This window comes from Cardiocondyla obscurior, linkage group LG01, assembly GCF_019399895.1.
Source record: "Cardiocondyla obscurior isolate alpha-2009 linkage group LG01, Cobs3.1, whole genome shotgun sequence".
Taxonomy (NCBI): domain Eukaryota; kingdom Metazoa; phylum Arthropoda; class Insecta; order Hymenoptera; family Formicidae; genus Cardiocondyla; species Cardiocondyla obscurior.
In genome coordinates, this window is record NC_091864.1 from 4,960,850 (window position 1) to 4,981,430 (window position 20,581).

Below are 20,581 nucleotides of genomic sequence, written 5' to 3' on the forward strand. Positions count from 1 at the left end.
GAATGAGAACGAAAGAACGGAGGCGCGCGCAGCGTCTCTTTCACTACACGCGGACACATCATCGTTTCGCTTCGGAGTCTTCCAGGCACGATCGCCGGCCGCCACGCCGATCGACCGCTCGACCACTTGTGTTCTCCTTACGGAATCGATGAGTCCGACGTCGCCGATCGCGGGACCAGTTCGTAATTCCCGCACGGAACCGTAAGAAAAGTGAAACGGAAGTGCCTTTCGTATTTTCGTGCTGGAGATCGTTTTTTTTTCAAGCACGAGAAGCGTCGATCGATTTATCGGTACGCCAATCGACCCTCAAAAGGCCAAGGTCCTCGAAGTTCTCCACGGAATATCGACACACTTGACCGCGCGCCCCGAAGAACTCGCGGAATCGCGGTGCTCCGGTTTCGAACACGCCTTCACCTGCCTGATCGGCAGGCTCGCAGGATTACAAAGTAAGTCGCGGCTACCGAAGGAACGTCGGGCCTTTCGCGTCCGCCGCTGTGATCGCGTGCTGAATATTCGTGTCGGAAACAACGGTTGAATATAATCGTCCGCGCCAAGTAATAACGAAGAACCGGCTTGATCGCGATCGATCAACACTTTGACCTTGCGATAGCGAACTGATACGATGATACTACGCGCAAGACAGTGATCGCTTAAGTAGCTAATAATCGTCGCTCTCGCTGGGCGCTTGCTTGAAATTATGTCTGTCTAATATGGCTTTGTGCAATTGTTTCTGGGTTAAATACATCATTAATGTGATACTTGGCACTGTTTTAGCGCGGTTTTAATTAAAATTCCTTTCGTGCAATGTAACATGCAACGCATAGAATTTTGAAGTGAGTGTTTCGTCCGAAATTGAGACAACTTACGGTGGAATGCAACACCGATTTTTTAATTATTTTATTTTATTTTTTTTTATAATGTAGTAAACTGACCTTTTCTGCGATTAATCTCCCTTTTTTTTTTTTATTCGATTTTGGTACACTGTGTGGAACGTGATATTATGCGCGGCTTCCTACACGTGTCCGACACATGCTTTGAAAATATCCATCAAACATCACGTTACGCTCTGATATCTTCAAGATGCGTTTAGTTGCGCTTGTTACATCTTACAGTCGACGTATAATTTAATTTAAATTAAATGCTTGTGCGTGCCATGAGATAGAATACTTCGCTACCTTCAGATTTTTAATACAACTTATTGTTTATAATTGTATATATTTTTTCAACTTCTGCGATGTACCCCGCAAGAGATAAATATATGTTTATTACATATTTTTTCAACTTGTTTTATTTTTATTAATATAAATAATTTTTTAAATAAAATATATAAAATAAAAATGTATAACTTAAAAGATAAAAATTGTCACTAGCTAGCTATGTGGTAGATAAGGAGTATTGTATTTTAAAAATGTTTTTTTTTTTACGGATAATGGGAGAAAAAGGAAACATTGTCTACGCTGCGATATGATTGTGCTACGACCGTAACATTGGCCTAGAAAGTTACATTGCACTCTATTTTCTTATTGTATTATGCCAAAGGAAAAGAAAAATGCAACGAGCAATAATTAAAGATACAAAAAGAAATAAACGTAAATTGTGAAGAAGAAGAAGAGCCTGACATTTCGTATATGCAAAGCTTTATGTAAATAATTATAAATGAAAAGAACTTGCTCAACTGTTCTCGGAGACACGTAATAATAATTACACTGCTTCGCAACGTATCTTGTCAACCGCGTAAAAACTTGCTGCGAAAGACTGGCTTGAAAAGACTATTATCAAGGATAAAAGTTGATTGTCATTATTTTTTGCTTCTCTTTTTTTTAATTTTGAATAAGTTATGTTTTTATGTTTTTATTTAAGCGCAGCATCCACTCGCTTATTAACAATTAAACCTTTTACAAGCCAAAATAATAAACTTTACTAAAAAAATTTTTTTTTGTTAATTTTTTAATTGAAATGGCAAAGGATTTGATGCTCAATTATTTATATTTAAACTATTATAAATTTTCTACTCTTTTTATTTTTTATTTGTTACGTATTATCGTATTTATTACACATAATGTATGAAGTTAATCGATTTGATAATTAATTAGCACAATCAGTATATCATACTTATGGATTTAATAATCAGAAGTATCTGTAATTTTTTTATACCGTCCGAATTAATTTATTTAATTAAAATATGTTTATACCTTTTAACGATAAATAATAATAATAATTTACATTTGTTTCAATAATTACAAAATATAACGTACAAAACACTATCATTAAAATTACGTAATGACGTTTGTTGGAATTCTGCAAAGTGAGCTGTTCGTTTTTTGCAGATTCGGAGTTTTACGAACTGTGTGTTTTGCAAGATAGCTCAATGCTCGCGGTGAACGAAAGAAAACGATGACAGGATGTCGAGTGTGGAGAATAATTTTGCTCGTTGCCGTATGGAGAACGGCCGCGAGAGCAAGCGCAAACGTCCCGCATATCGACTCGACTGATGGAGACAGGAAACCGTTCGAGCCGAACAAATACATTTATTCCTGGACAGGGCCAAACGCGCTGGCCAGGTCGGCCTTGGTCGAGAGACAGGAAAGACTGCAATATAACTGCGAGCTTGAAAGTAGCGAGGTCGATACCACCGTGTTAAATCCAGAATCATTCCGAAATATTCTCGTAGATGATTTGCACGAGCTGCTCTATTGCTACGTACCGAAGGTATTGAAATTTATAAAGTTCTATTAAAATAATCTACAATAATATAAAAAGTAAACAAAAAATAAAGAAAGTAATTGCATCGCATTTTGCATTTTAAAGCAAAACAATTTTATATAATTTAATTTAATAATTTTTAAAAATTAATTTAATTATACATATATTAGTTTATTTAATATGTAAATTATATTACGAAAATTATAAATTTAAATATAGTTTTACAATTTTATATTGCAGGTGGCTTGCACAAACTGGAAGCGCGTGTTAATGATCGCGACCGGGAAATGGTCCGGCAACGATCCCTTAGAGATTCCGGCCGATCAGGCCCATTCACCTGGTACTTTCCAGCGACTGAATAATTACACTTTGCCCGAGATAGAAAAGAAGTTAGCGACTTACGACAAGCTAATTGTCGTGCGACATCCCTTAGAGAGACTTTTGTCTGCCTACCGAAATAAGTTGGAGACCAAGCATGAAAAAAGTGCGAAGTACTTTCAAACTCGCTTCGGCAAGAAGATCGTGAAGGTAAAAAAACGAAACTTAAAAATAAGCCTTGCGATATTTATTATTTCTAGTTTTTCGATCTTCGACTGTGTATTATTCACATTGTGCAATGTGTATTTATGAATCAGTTTATGATCTTGGACTATGATCTCACGCTATGATCTCATCTTAAATGTTAATGGTTTAACATAAGATAAGCGAGAAGAGTAGACAAAGGACAAAGGCACGACAATCTTGATGAAATTTCATCTTCCCTTTATCGAATTTTATTTTACATTGAGAGATAAATATAGTTAGGGTTTTTTGGACTCGACTATAATTTTATGATATTTTTAATAATAAATATGATTTAGTTAATTACAAATATAATTAAATTTATCATATTTATTATTAAAAGTATTATAAAATTGTGGTTGGGTTTAAAAGTAACTATCATTTTTTTTTTTTAGTGTAGTTACATTGCCAAATTTATATTACAAAAAAAAAAAAAAAATAATTTGCTTGAACATTTTAATTCTTGTTCTTTCTCGGCAGTTGAACCAAATTTAGGAATACCGTACAATGGCGCGCACTTCTTGCGATGCGATCGCGATTAATTCTGCAAGTTGTCCCACTTTTATAGCGTAACCGTTAATGGCAAGTTCCGCATGCAAATAACGACGAATCGATTAACGTTAAAAGACATCATCGAGTGGCGACTTCAGCCACGTAACGTTTTTACAGAAATACAGGCCGAACGCGTCCGAGGAATCTCTAAAAAATGGCGACGACGTAACGTTCCGCGAGTTCGTCGACTTCGTCACCGATGACACCGAGAACGGAACAAAGAACGAGCATTGGAGGCCGATATATGATCTGTGCCAGCCGTGCATAGTCAACTATAATCTCGTGAGCAAATACGAGAGCTTGGTCGAGGACGCGACGGAAGTTCTTGAACGGATAGGCGTAACATCTGTAAAGTGAGTATCTTTTCATCGAGCATCAGTTTATAATAAGACTCGCCCTAATTATAGAATAAATTGTAACTTTAATAAACGTAAGATATATTTGTGAGATGCCGTATTAAACTCGATTATACAGTTTTCCAGCCAGACCGACGAGCAGCGAGCCGACCTCGAGGAAGCTAGATAAATATTACTCGACTCTAAGTTACAAACAACTTCGCAAACTGGCCGACCTGTACAAATTAGATTTAAGGCTGTTCGACTATTCGCTGGAAGATGTACTAGGGTTTTCCTTGGCTTAAAGCGCTCGTTAGTCTTAGCGGAAATAGTTCCAGCTTTATCGGTACGAGTACTGTCCCTGAAGTCTACCCCAAACAGGTTGATTTATACGTCAAAATATAAATTAATTATTACAAAGCAATTACTATAGAAGTAAATTAAGATTATTATGCTTAAAGACGATCATAGTGCAACGAGAACGCGCGCTATTTAGAAATCCAAATGCAAATCGGAGCTTGACAGATTTTTATTCGATCGCCACTTCTTAGATGGAAACTCTTCGTGAGTACAAGGGCCGTGGCACGCAAGAATAAGTTGCAGTAAAACTTAAAACGCAAAAAATTCAATTATACGGAATTTTCAACATTGCTTATAGTATATCAAATGGCTGCTTAAGTTCTTCATCGTGATTAGTTGCTTTTCTCAACTTAAGTTTTACACTGCTTGTGTGTCACGGCTCTAAAAGACTAAAGAGAGAAATATAATAGTAGAGAAAACGTTTAAAATTCTCAGAGTAGAACAGTAAACGTTTTTTTTTTTTTTTTAGCTATTTATTGAGACTTTATTTTGTATAGACAAAGTTTTGTACTACCTCATGTTATATATTATAACGTTTTTTAAATTAATTGCTTGTAAAAAAAACGAGTTTATTTTACGATGTGTTTGTTTTTTTTTTTTTGATGCAATTTAAATTGCTTTAAATGCAGAATTATGTAAATCTTTTTATTTTTTTTATTTTATTTATAAAAAAAACTGCATATTAAATTGATTTAGATTATTAATACATATACTTAATTAATTGTAAAAGCATATTTTACGATTTACATATGTATTCATAAATATACCTCAGAACTATTTATTTTTGAAGTTATGGCGTTTTTAAATGTATAACGGCGCTTCATGCCAAGAATTTAAGGTGAAGCGAATAAAAGAGCTTGTTTTTGCCAGTGCCAAGAAAGAATCACTGTCAACTTACAAGTTCAGTTTCGCAATAAAAGTAATATAAAGTGTACGCCGCAACTTTTATATTAGCGCGGGAATTTATAGAACCACCAAATGTTATCTCGGAACAATTTCTATTAATATACGCGTCCGTACCGTGAGTTAATCCGAAATAAAAATTTCGCTTTCCTATTTTCGTAACGTGAGTTGTGTCATATCGTGTCCAAAGCTGCCGCTTTGAACACAGCCATATTAACGTGCCTGTATAGATAATTGTGTGCGAGGACGATTTTGTTTCACATCTCAGACGGGCTTCCGTAAAGAGAACCTGTGTAGTTACCAATTAATTACTTATTTTATCTATGTAAAATTATATAAAGTGAACAATATTGTGAGCATTGTATATATATATATTTAACAATAAAATTGAAATTAAGACTTCTACAAGTAAATTACTGCCAATTTTAATTGCCCAATTTAATAATATTCCAATCAATTAGAGGTAATTGACTCAGTAAATTCCAAAAAGGAAAAAAAAAAGAAAAAAAAGCTGAAAAAATTGATTAAATTTTTAAATGCTAATATGTTCCATAAATTTGAGTTTCATTACCGGCGACAAAAATCTTTCATTGTTAAAAGAGTTTAATTTATACAAATTAGAAAACCTGCGGCGGCCGATTGCCTGCTTTTCGCGAGATAGACACGTTACGTAATGGCTTGAGCTGGAGTTCGGGGGTGTCCGTACATTGTTCGGCGAGATTGATGTTCGGTTAAACGAGCTAAATTTAGATGAGAGCCCGAAAATGATGGACGGCCTTCTATATTGGCACACATCGACTAAGGAGCGAAATCTTAATCGCGCGTAACAGCGCTGGCAGTCACTCGAACGGGCTTCAGAATAACACGATGCATCTCGTGGCGCCCAATCGCACGTTTAATGGACCGGCGCGTATTAATTTCGTAACAATCCCCGAATTCGCCAATATTCACGAGTGTCCCTCGGCGCTTATCTGGAGTCGATTCGGCGGAAGAATTTTTGTCAGGAAGTTACGCCTAACTCCACAATGCCTTAATATAACTCGAGGTAGCGAAACTCGTTGCTCTTCAAGCAACATTAGCCGATGGTGGGATCCCGTCTTCTACCAATCCTGGAGCAGAAGGTGTTAGCAAGAAGGTGCGAGAGTAGCGGGTGGGGGTGGTGATGCGGTTCCTGGAGGAATTTCGGGATCAGGGCGGCGCGAGTCCTGCACCGCGTGATCCAGTCTACGATCGCACGTAGAACGACGAAGAGCGCATTTCTCGATTCGACTCACTATCAAGACAGGCGGCTCGAAGTGCCTTCATGAGATAATTAAATAATCAGAAATAGAAGCGTTGATTGTAACAAAAGCGAAACTCGCAATTAGTTCGTGACAATCCCCATTTGTGAGTATCGACCGCAAGTTTTTCGACCGGAGATCGATTGAAAAGGGATTTGACAAAAATTAACGTTCTCGTAGCAATGATGTAGTATATAGTTTAGTTGGGAATGTCGGCGATCGGTGCAACGTGGGAAAGAATTATTTATTCCACTATTTTTCGCATAAATTTCAAAAGAAATATTCGATTTTTTTTAAGGGATAAAAATTGTTTATCGACGATGGTGATTACAGTGAATAATAAAATTCATATGTCGTAACACAGAGCTGTCCATGGGTCAAAAGATGCCACAGGCGGGCCACGAAACTACAAATATCCTGATGACGTACTTTATCCTCATTTTTCTGTTAATCTCGCTTTGGGTGTTATACTCGGGATTATTTTTTTAAACGCAACACACATTCCTCACCATGGTGAGTTTCGTCTATTAATTAATATATTTAAAATCCCGATTTTATCCGCATTATTTGTTTCAAAGATATATATCTTTGACATTTTTAATTAAAATTTTTAATTTTAAATTGCTGCATAAAAATGGTATAAAGCTTTAAAAATAAATTTTCTCATTACTTTAATGAAAATTATTTAAATAAATTTATAACTTTTATAATTTTAAAGTTATACGTGAAAAGTAAGATTAAGGGTTAAGAAGGTATTGTGTTAAGTTGATCATTGAAATCTCCGAATAGAAAGCGAAATTGCATTATTCGCTGCGCTTCGCTTTGCTTCGTGTCTTACTTTTTATTAATTTCTCTATTGTTTTATTAATAATATATTATTTAATTAAACGGGTAAGAATACAAATTTAAATTACATTTAATAATATTTTTAATGAATGAATCGTATATTTTAGGGCTGAACAACACGGAAAACACCCGTCAAAAGACGGATGCATTCAGAGGATTCAGAACCGTCACGGACACCTCGCTCGAAGCTCACCAGTTCTCATTTATTATATTTTCTACAGTCTAGACGCCTGGAAACATGTTGTACGCAAATCGCTCTTCGCCGGCCGATTTCTGCGACAAGAATAAATTCGGAAATAAATTTATCGGGCAATAGAGTTTGTAAAAGTATATCCCTGCGCTTCACTTCAGTTTCTTGAGTCTTTGTTGCGAAAATCGGCCAGCAATGTTTCATTAATCACATGTTCTTAAGGAATTAGCTATGAATGTATTATGCGAATTTAAAGTAATATTTATTAGATCTCAAACTACAGCCATAATTCGCATCGTCATTGAATAATGCTCGCGTTTTGGAAAGTTACGTTAAAGTTTCAATATAAATGCATCAGTTTACTTCCTTCAATTACGCGCGTATATTTGGTACTTATCCAGATGCATTAACAAAATTTATTTCTTAAAAGACTTATTAAAAAAAAAATTAATTTTTTTAAATTTTATTTCTTTAAGAATTGTATTCTTAAAAAAATTTGTAGTATATAATATGTTCGATATGCATAACGCTACCAACGATAAAATAAATTATTTTGTTTGAAAAATAGGCTGCAGTTTATTTCGCTGTCATTCAGGCCCGTGTTCGACTACAAATTAAGATCGAGATTAAATTTAAATTTAACTAATCCGAAGAAATGGAAAACCAACGTCTAGTTTAGCGAGCTTCGTTTTAATTCGTCAAATTTTGTTTAATCTTATATCTTTAATCTTATATATTGACTTGATCCTTGCTGTTTTATCGGAATACACGTAAAACGGATTGTATTAAAAAAAAAAAAGAAGAAGAAGGGAGGACGAAGTTGCGAAAAACGCGTCTCGTCGCGAGGTGCAAATAGAGAGAACTTTGAAGAGATGTGAACGACGCTGGCCCGCGATATGTGGGCGTTTCTCCAAAAATAGTCGGTGCTTCCAGCTCTCGAAGTTCGGTCGTACACATGTCCGCGTAGAACTAAATCGGTATTTTCGACAGCGTTCGCGAAAATAGACGACGTGATCAGTACACATTTCAATGCTGCGCTTCAATTAGGAGCCGCGTTAACGAAAAGCTTTCAAACGTTAGGTAAGCCTGTGAATTCCCGGGGCCGCGCGACACAGGTATCGAATTACCTGCTTATTGTACATTCGCGTAAAAGTATCAGCTTCCGCGATAGAAATGCCGATAAAAATTCTCCCTTCGTTCTTCCACTCGACACTTAGCACGTCGATATACTCGTAAAATCAAATTGTCTCTTCGCCAATTATTATCCCATCTCCATCCACTCTGAAAAATCTCTGTACCTTATAATACCGCGATGTACTCCGTTATATTTCATATATCGCTATTTCAAGTGCGTTTCCTACGTTATTGCCAATATTACCGAACAGGTGCGTGCAGGTGCGACTGACGAAGCGTGAAAATTAAACGCGTTACGCGTGCACGAAAGATCGACGTTACATAACCGACCGAAGGGGGATCCCAAGGCAGAAATGGCGACATTATTCGCGACATTAATCGCGACATTATTCGTGAGTCGTGTTGACCGTTTGCTGGGAGGCCTCACGTTGGAGATCAAACGCGCGCTTTACGTAGGACACCCGTCGTAATAAATATTTTCACGGGCGCGGACTCAGATGTTACGGCAGCGCTCCAGTAACCGCTCGAAATAGATCTAATCGTTCCAGATTCCCGCGGCCGCAGCATCCGCACATTCGGTGTCCCGCTACGCGGCCACCGCCACTGCCAATCGTTTCTGGTTCAATCAACTTTTCCGAAAACGCGAACTAAGTTTCATAGGACACTTACTTACGCTTAATTAAGTTTTCAATCTAAAAGGTTAATTAGCTTTCCATTAAAAAATTTAAACATGTTGATTAACGCGTTGTTTGATCAAACACTCGTGAAACTTCAAATTGATAATTATTTTGTTTTTTTGGGCCTCAATCGGAAATATAATCCGAAATAGTAGATGATTTCGAAAGCACTTATGAAGCTACAGCCCAAGAAGAGGCTGAATATGCCGCCCAAAGATGCTAAAAAGTTTTGTTTTTTTTTAAAGAATATTTGTAAGAAAAAAATTGTATGAAAAACGATGGCTTACCTAGTAAATATAATTCATCAGCAACCGGTATTGTGTCCATTTCCGTAAATGTTGCCGATTTCATGAATATTCTTAGAACGGATTGAGCTTTCGAAAGATTTTTGCTAAACCAAATTAAATATTTATGTATATTAAAATAATTTAAAATAAATAAATATATTAATTAAATAGGAACGTCACATAATTGAAAACAATTGTACTTACTACAACGAGGGATTGAAATCGTGATCACCGTTCAAGACTAGCATCGACGTTTGTAACTCGTATATCACATTCCAGCATGGAGTTAAACATTCGCACGTAAAATTTTCTTCAACAATATTTTGAATAATTCGCGTATTGTTCGCGTTTTTGTACAGACACTCGAAATCTGCCCAGTCACAAAGCTATAAGTATTAATAAATTACATATTCGTTAAAAAAAAGGCTTATACGGTTAAGGTTAGATCTTTGTGGTATTATTAATAATAATAATTACTATTATCATTATTACTGTTTGTAACGTGTGTTAGTATCTACATATAGCAAATTGCGCTATCGAAAACAATACTTGAAACACAGTTATGTCTATAAGTATTAATTTGTAGCATATGTCATACATCTACTTTTTATAAATCTAATTGTTTTAAATTTAAAGTTACCTTTAAAGAATATTTTTTAGCTATAGGCGTATAGTAATGCGGCACACAGCCACATAACTTGAGAACAGCTTGAATAGAGCAGCTGGTAAAGCAGTTGGAATATCGATATATAGGAAAATATTTGAGTTCCGTTTTCTCGTCTGCGCAATGCGGAACCAATTGACCGAGAGAATTTCGTTGGTAAAATCCGGCAAGTTTTTTCTTAATAAACGGAGTTACAGAAATCTAAAACATCAAAATATTAATTAATTAAAATAATTGTTAAGTACTTATGCAAAAAAAAAAAAATGCAGAACTAAGCTAATTTATAAACGATTATATAAAAATATATAATAATAAAATATTATATATATATATATATATATATATATATATATATATATATTTATAATTACGTGTAATTCTTGCTGTGTTTGTAGAATTTGTCTAGTAGCAATGGTAGAGACATATTCTAAAGGATGATGCGGAAACATCTATTTAAATAAATCGAAGATACATTAATGCTATTCGTACATACATTAGAAAGAATGTACAAATTACATATGATTTTATCGACATAAATATATATAATTCTGTTATTTTTTTATACATTCGGAATTAAATTATCTGTTTAAAAACGTTAATACTGCATCAGTCAATTTCATACCACAAGACCGACGGAGTTTGTTGAATATTTAACATATTTTTCTTCCGTGCCATCGTCCTCGATCAAAAACTCTCGATTGAGAACAATTCTAAGACCAGTGTTTGGCCCAAAGAGAGTCGTTTGAAGAAGATTGTTGATGTCCGTTGTTACACTTAGAGACATAGGTGCAACGAGACAGATTGTAATAAAAATATTATATAAAAGAAGTTAAAAAATTGAATGTAAAATTATATAATTACCTGCCAGTTTCTATATAATCCTCAAGAAGATAATTAAAGGAACAACATATACCTGCAAAGGTGTAAGATACTTTGAACAGCTCGCTGCAATTCTTAAAATTACCATTCCAAGCACAGGATTCGAATATGTCTTCGCAAGGACGCAAAGCTTTTATTAAATCAATCAGCATCATATTGTTTTCTTTTAATAATAATTTCAAGTCCTTTATATGCGCTTTACCACCAGGTGCATTCTCATTTGCAAATGCGGGTCCATATCTTTTCATATAATTGTAATAAAAATTTTGTGTTATTAGAAATATATGTAAATACTTTTTTTTTTCTTTGTTCATTTATACACTGAGAATTATTTCTAAAAAAAATCTGCATAATTGCTTTCATTCACTCGTATATATTGACGCATATTAATAACAAAAAGAATAGAAATACCTAACTAAAAATCTTGCCGTACTATTACTCATATTCTCTGGCTTGCGTAAACTCTCGAATACTTTTTTGCGTCTCGATGCCATCGGTGGTATTAATGGACAAATAGTAAGAGCCGGGAAGGGTGCTTCATATATCGGAATGTGAAACGACCGAATAATACTGCGGGTTGGATTAGTGCTGTAACGTACCCAAAATTTCTGGAGCATCATAATTAAAACTAAAAGAATAACGTCACATTATGAATTTCAACATAACTAAAAATTATAGCCACGTAATCAACTTGATTTGTGTCTATTAATTTTTTTAGCTACCACATACTGTAATAATATTGTAGTTTGTTCTTAAGACTATTAGGGTAATCCTTTTCTTTCGTAATTTCTAAATAAATAATTCTCTTAATTAATTTCAATTTGCATTTGTTTCGAAACAACGTTCGCGTTTTTCATTGAATTTCGCGATTGATTTATACACAGTGATATGACAGTCAAAGGATTATCAAATTAAATATTTAATAATATTATATTAAATATTAAAAAAATTTACTAGTATTGTATTTGTGCATACATTTTGTTACCTACGTATAAAACTGCAGATTATGATTAAAGTCCAGAAGAGCTTTCCGACAACGCTGGATTTTATTTGCGATTTACTGAAGTACATCATACCGTGCACCGAACTGTCGTGGAGGTATTTCTGCAAGAGTTCACGAGCAATTACTTTTCTTCTTTCCACTACCGATCGGCCGTATATTTTAATATCTGCGTGGTTAAACAATTCTTCGATCGTCTTTTTCGAGGGTTTCTTATGATCCACTGTGATTTTTTTCACTGCATGTCGTCTGTGCTGCGTATTTATCATTCTGACGCAGACAGAAACTCACAATTTTCTCCGTTCTCTGCTTAGAAAATACTTGACGTAGAAAGAACCGTTTGCTTGATAATGCTTCTTCTACAATGTGTCGTTTTATACTATTGTTTGATTAAAATCACGTTGATTTTATCGTTCAACGTAAAAAATTATGGTCGTTGCGACTGGCCATGCAAACGTGGCGTGTCAAGGTTGAGCTTAAATAATTTATTACGCCTTGCAAAATTAATGAAACGCAAATGATGATGAATCTGGCATGCCCAGTACTTAAACAGATTTATTTTCCGACGATTGCGATTAAAGTATAAATTGATGCCGTCCATATTCTGTAACTCATAGATTTTTAAAAATAAATTAGTTAATATTAAAATGTAACGTACTTGAAATTTATTACTCAACTTTTATTTACAGTTTCATGAGAACAACGGAAAAAAGACAGCTCTAGCCTAGCGTACAAATAAATATGCAACGAAATATAAAAAAATTACCTATGTACAGAGTGGAAAATTAATTATCGTTATATCGGCGAATCACGGTTACTTCGCGCCGCAAAGCGCATTCTCCTATTCAGCGCGGTACTTTTACAATCTGCGAGTGCAAAATTTTTTCCATTATTTGGACTGTGTCGTCACGTTAGCCGTCAAAAATCCTGAAATAAAGCTAACTGATCCGGCGGCAGGGGTGGCTGGGACCGCCAGTCGGTTTCGGGGTAGTCGTCAAAGCAGCTCGCATCCCCAGGCGTTTTCACCCGCGGCCTTATCGGGGGCGTCAAAGCTCTTTGCGGTACCTGCGAACGGACATTCATTGATCGTTTAACTACCACTGCAGTTGAGTTTTCCAATGCATCGCGAAACGTAAAGGCGAGCATGCGGGGACATTTATTTTAAGTGGTGTTTGTCGATTAGATTAATCATTTGTGGTTTATACCATTATTCTAAAGAAATAAATACAACTAATATCCAAGTGTGCATTCAAATTACAGTGGAAGGAACGAGAGGTATTTAAAGTAGGACGTAAGGTACATACAACCGTAGTTTGTTGCCGAAAGTTATTAAATGTAAAACAGTTTTCTTGAATGTAGTAAAAGTAAGAGTAAATGACGTGTGCAAAGTACGTACTCTGTAATGTCTGATATAACAGAATTAAAAATAAATTAAAATAAATAAAATTTAAAGCAAAGTAATGTGTAATTACCAAAGGCCACTCGACCAACTTAAACCATCGATGTCTCTTGACGTCTTCAGCGCCTTGCCTCATGTTTCCTAGTCTCTTCGTTCTGTCGGCGATCAGTAGTTTTTTTATAAGATCTTTCGCAATGGGATCCATATGCTTTGGCCATTCTATCCTACCGCTCAGGATTTTTTCGTAGATCCCGAAGGGATTGTCGTCGAAGAATGGCGGATATCCCGCTAGCATCTCGTAAATTAGAACGCCTAACGCCCACCAGTCTACGGCTTTGTTATGCCCTTTGCTCTGAATGATCTCCGGCGCCAGGTACTCCGGCGTGCCGCACAGAGTCCATGTTCTAAAAATGAACGTAATAATTATATCTACAATTTAATAATATATTATTACACACATTATTGACAGGTAAAGTTCGGTAAGATGTGTTAATTAATTACACGTTATATGACACCGCAGAGCTTGCTTCAGATCAATAATATATAATCTTTATTAATATAATTCGAAAAATTAATGGCAAAAAAGAATTTTGCATGCAACGTTAGATTAAAGTGAACACTATCTGTAAATAAAATTTTTTTAAATAAATAATTTGTTAGTATTATTAATAACATTTTAAGTCATTTATTTTTAATCAGTAATTTTTGTTTTAGTTTTTGTAAATTTTTTTTAAGTAAACTACCTGTCTGTAAGTTTCTTGGAGAAGCCAAAATCGGTGATTTTAAGATGACCTTGACTGTCGAGGAGAAGATTTTCCGGCTTGAGATCTCGGTAAACTATGTGTTTGCTGTGCAGATAATCCAGGGCACAAACTATTTCGGCTGCATAGAAGCAACTCGTGGGTCCGGCAAATCTTCCGGCCGCTCTCAGGTAAGAAAAAAGTTCTCCCCCGGCTACGAATTCCAGCAGCATGTATACTCTGGCCTCGTCTCTGCCGCTCCACAGCCTGACAAAGAAAACGATTGTAGAAGCGAAAAACCAGGCGACTGATTTCTCTTATTATCCAGCTATTAATCGCGACACGGCGCAAAACTGTTCGAATTGCATTTTCATGTTATCTGTCCAGTTCTGGCAACGCTTTCCGTTGAATCGTTTTTACGAGAATCTTTTCCTTGACCGACAAACACAACACTTTCTTCGCTCCCTTGAACGATTATATCGCGCGTACAAATAAACACGGCTGAACTCACTGCCAAATAATTCTCGAGTAATATTTCCCACTCAGCGGTGATAGATATATCACTTACATGTTGACAATAAAAGGATGCTTGACTTCCTTCAGGATTGTGATTTCGTTACGCAAGTGCTCGACCTGCTTCAGTCTGATTACGTCGACCATAGAGAGAATTTTCAGAGCGAGAAACGTTCCGTGATGCCTGCAGAGTACCACTCTGCCGAAAGTACCTGTTCCTAAAAATCGTATTAAAATTTAAATATTTATTTAAAATTATTGAAATATTTTAATATTAATCGAATATAACACGTGTAATTTTAGAAATAAATATATAAACAAGAATTTGTAATTATTTTATATTGCATTTTTCCAGTTTCGTGAATCAATTTTGTTTAAATCAAACATTCGTACTGAATAAAACGTCATAGGTCGACAATATCGTCGATATTACGGCGACCGAATGCAGCGTGATTTTGCGAACAACAGGTGCGCTCGTCGTAAAAGCGCTATTGAATCAACTACAGAAGTGAACCGTTAATTACCGAGGCTCTCGGGCGTACTTTTGATCTCACTGCATTGCGCGGCGCGGTCTATTTAATACACTTTCTCACGAATGCAGGTGACTCGGTTGTTCCGGTTAACGTACTGTGACCAATTAGCGCGCGCGTGCAATGGGCCTTGACCAAATTAAACTGCGAAATTGGCCGTTACATTGCAGTGGCCACCGGCGGGGGTTTTACATATTTATGCGTTCATGCATCTGTGTTGAAAGTGTATCTCGCGTAGATTAGAGACGAAATTGGCGGCAGAGGCGGCATGATACATGAGCGCCGTCCATCGACAAGAGGGCCACTGCCAACGACAACTCGGAACAGGTGTCAACGGTAAAACGACGGAGTGCTTCCGGTGATGGCGTGGACGCTTTAAATACTCGTGCGACAGACGTAAATTTAGGTCAAGTGTCGCGCGAGTCTTGCAAGACATTGTACGTAAAAATTTAAAAGACAATCTGGAAGGAATGCCCCGAAAATCTTTTTTTTTTTTTCTCCAAAGACAACTTAAACGTACACTGAGAGAAAAGCATAATAACTCTTGGATTAATTTTTATAACATTTCCAGCAATAAATACGAATGGCGTGATTATATTTGTAATTGACTCAATCGCATTATTGGTAGAAATGTTGCTAAGTTATAGTTCGGTTCAAAAATAACTATATTTTCTTTTCAGTGTACGCGACGTTGAAATCATAAGAAAAAGGAAAAGAGACTCTCTCAAGCCCGAGTACCTGCAATTTTCCGAACCATTCTCTCGTATAATTCTAACTGTAACGAGCAGTTGAACATATACTAAAACACAAATCTTGCTCATTGATGACCCACTTCGTGAGCAATTTGATTTCTTTTCGCTCGCTATTTTTTTTTTCTTTTTCATAATTTCCACGATTTAAAATATTATATTTTAATTATTGATTGTGCATTGACGTTTTACTTTTAATTTATTCTTGCGCAAATATACACATAAAAAAATAAAATAATTAGTAAAAATAAGAAAGTTATTCAAATTAATACAATAACTGTCACGATCGATTGCGTTAGCTGCAATAATTCCAATAATTCGAATAATTAAGATATCATTTAATAATAATTTGGATTTTACTTACCGATAGTCTTGATGGTTTCTAAATCGTCGATGTCGTATTGCGGCGGTTCCTCCTGCGATCCCTCATCGTCGGACGTGGTGTCCCCCGACATCGTTCACAACGCACTGGAGGTCCGAGAGTCGTAAGAGAAAGTTTCTGATTTATTTCTCCCAGTACTCGACACGTGAAAAAAAAAAAGAAAAAAAAAAGAGAGAAGATAGGGATCTCTGGTTCAATGATCCACGCCGCGATATTCTTAGATTACGCACCTACTCTCGTACTCGCTGCTCGTAGCTTCTCGGAAACAACTCGGTCAGTTTTTGACCCAGAGATTGTGGGTTTAAATGCCCCAAAAAAAAAAAAAAATTCACTCGGCGTTCTCTCGATTGCCGTTTCGAAAACGAAACCAACTTTTCCTCAGTTCGAACACCTCGTGGCTGTCAGAGAACCGTTCTCGCAACGTCGCTGCTCGAAAGCGAGTCGCGCGAATGCTCACGTCAACGACCCTTCGTTTTTGCGGCTCTCACTCGGAGCGGTGAAAAGGTGCGCGTCAATTTCACAAGTGTCGCTTACCTGGCGGCTACGTGCTGCGGAAAAAACGCGCGCTCGAACGTAGAAAACGAGTCTGCTTTCCGCGCCGAACGGCTTTATCGATGAACTTTATCGGCTCGTTTTCCCCGCGCGTTAAGCACCACTGCGAGGAAAAAAAAAAAAAGCGCGTCACGCGATTTCTAGGGTACTGGAGTGGTGTTTGTAATTGGTAACGCTTTCCCGTTCACTTCGCGCACCTGCAAAAGCGTTTCGTAACTTCGTTAACTGAGCTGTCAAACCTACGCTTTAAGTTCAACGCGTTTCTTATAATACAACGTCAACTTCTAACTCTTTGTTCAGTTCCATCACTCAGGAGCAACGTTGTTCAGCTGGCGACACGCAGCAGCTGAGCGAAGCACGTGAGCGACTTCAGTGGCTCTTTACAAAGCGCTCTCCCTTCCCGGCTTCCTAATTAGACTGCACTAAGCCCCATTCAAACGACCGGCAACGAACGACCTCGATCAGCACATTACGGGGGAGTCTTCTCATTCATTTCGCTTTGTTGCTCTGTTGAATCTTGAAGCGCTGGTTGAACGGCGATTCAAATCACCCGTGGACCCTGGCGCGCACTTCGAATGCGAACCAGAACTAAACTGGTCACCGAGGGGTCTGAAAAGGCTGTCTATCCTTCTGCTGCCCCCTCTCTTTCCCTTGACCCCCCATTCGCGTCCGCTTGCTCTTGTCGAGCATCTCGCCTGTACCCAGCCGGAGAGAGACGGATTCGTAGGAACCGCCGCGATTTATCACGAGCATCGACTCGATTCCGCACTTTCCAAGCGGCACAGCCCAGGTGTATTAGCGGCGACAACAAAAATGCGTCAAACGTGATGTTTTGCCAGAAGCACTCACGGCTACTTGACCACGAGCACTGTTCTGCTGAATTTTTCGCCGTGAAAGCGCTGTGGCACGGCTAATAAAACAGTTAAGATCCCGGCTATTTTAGATTTATGGCTGTAAACCCGTTGGGACAGACAGTAAAAAAAAACTATCTTGGCTACATTAATTGATGTAAAGTCGTTTCGACAGAAGCAACAGGAGACAAAATTCGCTATAAAGTAGTTGTATTTTACTGTAAAATAGTTGCGCAATTTTTTTTTTTTATATAGTAAAATAGTTTGAAAGTCGTAAACAAAAGCGGCGATCATTAGAGAATCATATTGATAGAAGCGACCATAAAAATACAAATTGTTCCTTAAATTAATTTATACGTTTTAATCTGACGAGCGAAAAACGTCAACCCCCACAAATACGGAATTGTTACGGTCGAAACTTGAGAAAAAGTCTCGAGAGACGATTCACGATGCCGAATGAGTCTGACAAGACTGTGATTCATCTTGCAATTTGTATCATACGATGACTGTGCGTTTTGACGTTTTTATCGATACTCCTGAAGAGACTAGATTACCGGTTAAAGAAGCTAATGTCTAAAAGCCACTTTGTCAACGCAGAACGTCCACGTATTGCGGTCTATGGATACAGAATTCTCGCGGTGTTTCGTAAATTGTGTGTACGTTATTGCGGAGCGATCAACGGAGCGAGCCGCCAACGATCGGGCGATTCCTTCAGATTTCAACTTATTTTTGAATTTGGCGATCGTCCAGATGCATTTTGTTACCGACGCCCGACGTCGCGATGACTGACGACACGTATCGGGTCCCCGCCACCGGCGAGCCCCATAAATCGTGGCTTTATATTTATCGTTTAAGTGGCCCGGCGATCTGCAAGCGCGTTGGAAAGCATGTTCGTCGATTTTATCAGAGAAGAAAAAAAAAAAATCCAGATCGCCGCTTATCGGTGGGAGCGACGAAAGGATCTCAGTTCTATCGAAATTCAAAGTCGTGGAAAGAGTCCACGAAATGCGGACCAAATTATAATTTTATATTTCAACTATAAATATAATTAAGTCAATTATACATATAAATAAGTTTATCATATTGTTAGATATATGAAATTATAATTAAATCTAGAACTTTTTTTTTTTTTTTTTTTTTTTTTTAATGCACCAATTGTCTTCTTTCGCAATCGATGCGTTTCCCCACATGTTTCTCCGATCTCTAACGTCAACGTCTGTACGCGATTGTTGCATAACGAAACGAAGTAGACGCAAACGCGTAGCTTTACATATTGCGTCGACTCGCGAAATAAATCCCCGGGACGCACCTGTTTCATTTACGCGCGGTGCGAGAGTGCATCTTTTGACGACTTTATTTCAGCGCGGCGAAAGTTCGGTGGGAAACGGCGCATTGCGTGATCTCGATATTGTTGCCTCGATATTCCGCTCACGACATCGTGCGCCGCCTGATTGCCGACCTAACTAAAAATAATAGCTTCCCGGAAATCCCGTCGCGCGATGTCATTCGATGCCAAGACAAGTATAAGCCTTAATAATCACGTATACCACGCTTTGTGCGAGCGCACGTTGAAATAGTCCACGGTTATGAGACAGCGATACGATGGCACGATATTTTCGAGGATGGAATAAGCACTGCTTTTATTGTACCTCATTATATGTAAATGCTCTGTGCGACGCGATCAACGAAGCGCGGTAAAGAGACTAAAGATTCAATTGATCAACGTGTTTCGTTGTTTCTTGATTCGTTCTACTCGCACATTCAGTAAATTTTTTTTTTATATATTTTATTGTTGTTATTATTATTATTATTATTAGCGTATAGCGTACAAATAAAAAGGAGAATTTTAATTTTTAATAATACCTTAATGTTGCACAATATTTTCTTATGTGTTTAATTGTATATTTAACCAGCAAACGCATCTACAAGAAGTTTATTGTAACAGTTTAATAAAGTTTGAATAATTAATAACTTTTTTTTTTTTTTTTTAGATTTGCGCTTTTAACGTTTAAACAGAAACGTTGATGTTGAATAATCGCCACCATGTATCATCCAGCGATATTTACAGTATCTCGGGGAAACAAATTGCGATCCAATCTGGCGAGATCGCCGACGTCTTTAACGTCACTTTGCGGATGCGAATGAGCCATCACGATCGATATATTTGTTACAAAGTTTCGAATTTGATCGCGAGTCAATATTAGCTCTCGCGATGATGATGAACGAAGATTGATGGTTCGTAAAACATCTGTGAAAACCGCGTCTCGAAAAAGACAGAACTTGACAAGAGTAGCGGATCGATTTCGAATTTGGCGAGGTATACAAGTTTCATTCGACAGTGGCCGATTATTATACACGATAATATCGAATCGTCATGACAGGTTTTGTCTCCTTAAATTTATAAATCTTGCATTTATAAAATTTTCTTTAAGTTTGTAATTTTTGTTCTATTTTATAATAAAATAAATTCGATGATATATATAAAAAAATTGCT

The 20,581-nt window shown here is 36.9% G+C and overlaps 3 protein-coding genes across 7 annotated transcripts; 1 reads left to right on the top strand and 2 right to left on the bottom strand.

Moving 5' to 3' along the window:
- Positions 1–47: 47 nt before the first annotated feature.
- On the top strand, positions 48–8,295 carry LOC139105165 (carbohydrate sulfotransferase 11). Of its 3 annotated transcripts, XM_070661127.1 has the most exons (8): positions 48–201; positions 265–446; positions 2,328–2,709; positions 2,944–3,231; positions 3,934–4,169; positions 4,291–6,549; positions 7,059–7,207; positions 7,648–8,295. In XM_070661127.1, exons 3-6 carry the CDS (start codon positions 2,395–2,397, stop codon positions 4,454–4,456), a joined length of 1,005 nt encoding a protein of 334 aa, XP_070517228.1. In that variant the 5' UTR covers positions 48–201; positions 265–446; positions 2,328–2,394; the 3' UTR covers positions 4,457–6,549; positions 7,059–7,207; positions 7,648–8,295. The 3 variants fall into 3 exon arrangements, with proteins under 3 accessions (XP_070517228.1, XP_070517219.1, XP_070517237.1); XM_070661118.1 differs by having other exon boundaries at positions 48–446; XM_070661136.1 differs by lacking the exons at positions 48–201; positions 265–446 and adding an exon at positions 468–833.
- A 995-nt stretch (positions 8,296–9,290) lies between these two features.
- LOC139105202 (sodium channel protein Nach) lies at positions 9,291–12,914 on the bottom strand. Its single transcript, XM_070661190.1, has 9 exons — positions 12,361–12,914; positions 11,783–11,999; positions 11,354–11,611; positions 11,115–11,265; positions 10,864–10,941; positions 10,469–10,693; positions 10,033–10,214; positions 9,829–9,932; positions 9,291–9,760 (listed from the first exon to the last, which is right to left on the bottom strand). The coding sequence occupies exons 1-9, from the start codon at positions 12,638–12,640 to the stop codon at positions 9,648–9,650; spliced, it is 1,608 nt and encodes a 535-aa protein (XP_070517291.1). The 5' UTR covers positions 12,641–12,914; the 3' UTR covers positions 9,291–9,647.
- A 99-nt stretch (positions 12,915–13,013) lies between these two features.
- On the bottom strand, positions 13,014–18,795 carry Pka-c3 (Protein kinase, cAMP-dependent, catalytic subunit 3). 3 transcript variants are annotated; one of them, XM_070661072.1, is made up of 5 exons: positions 16,667–17,886; positions 15,079–15,241; positions 14,514–14,777; positions 13,844–14,174; positions 13,014–13,436 (listed from the first exon to the last, which is right to left on the bottom strand). In XM_070661072.1, the coding sequence occupies exons 1-5, from the start codon at positions 16,755–16,757 to the stop codon at positions 13,290–13,292; spliced, it is 996 nt and encodes a 331-aa protein (XP_070517173.1). In that variant the 5' UTR covers positions 16,758–17,886; the 3' UTR covers positions 13,014–13,289. The 3 variants fall into 3 exon arrangements, with proteins under 3 accessions (XP_070517173.1, XP_070517164.1, XP_070517154.1); XM_070661063.1 differs by lacking the exon at positions 13,014–13,436 and having other exon boundaries at positions 13,444–14,174; positions 16,667–16,770; positions 16,915–18,795; XM_070661053.1 differs by lacking the exon at positions 13,014–13,436 and having other exon boundaries at positions 13,444–14,174; positions 16,667–18,213.
- Positions 18,796–20,581: the final 1,786 nt, after the last annotated feature.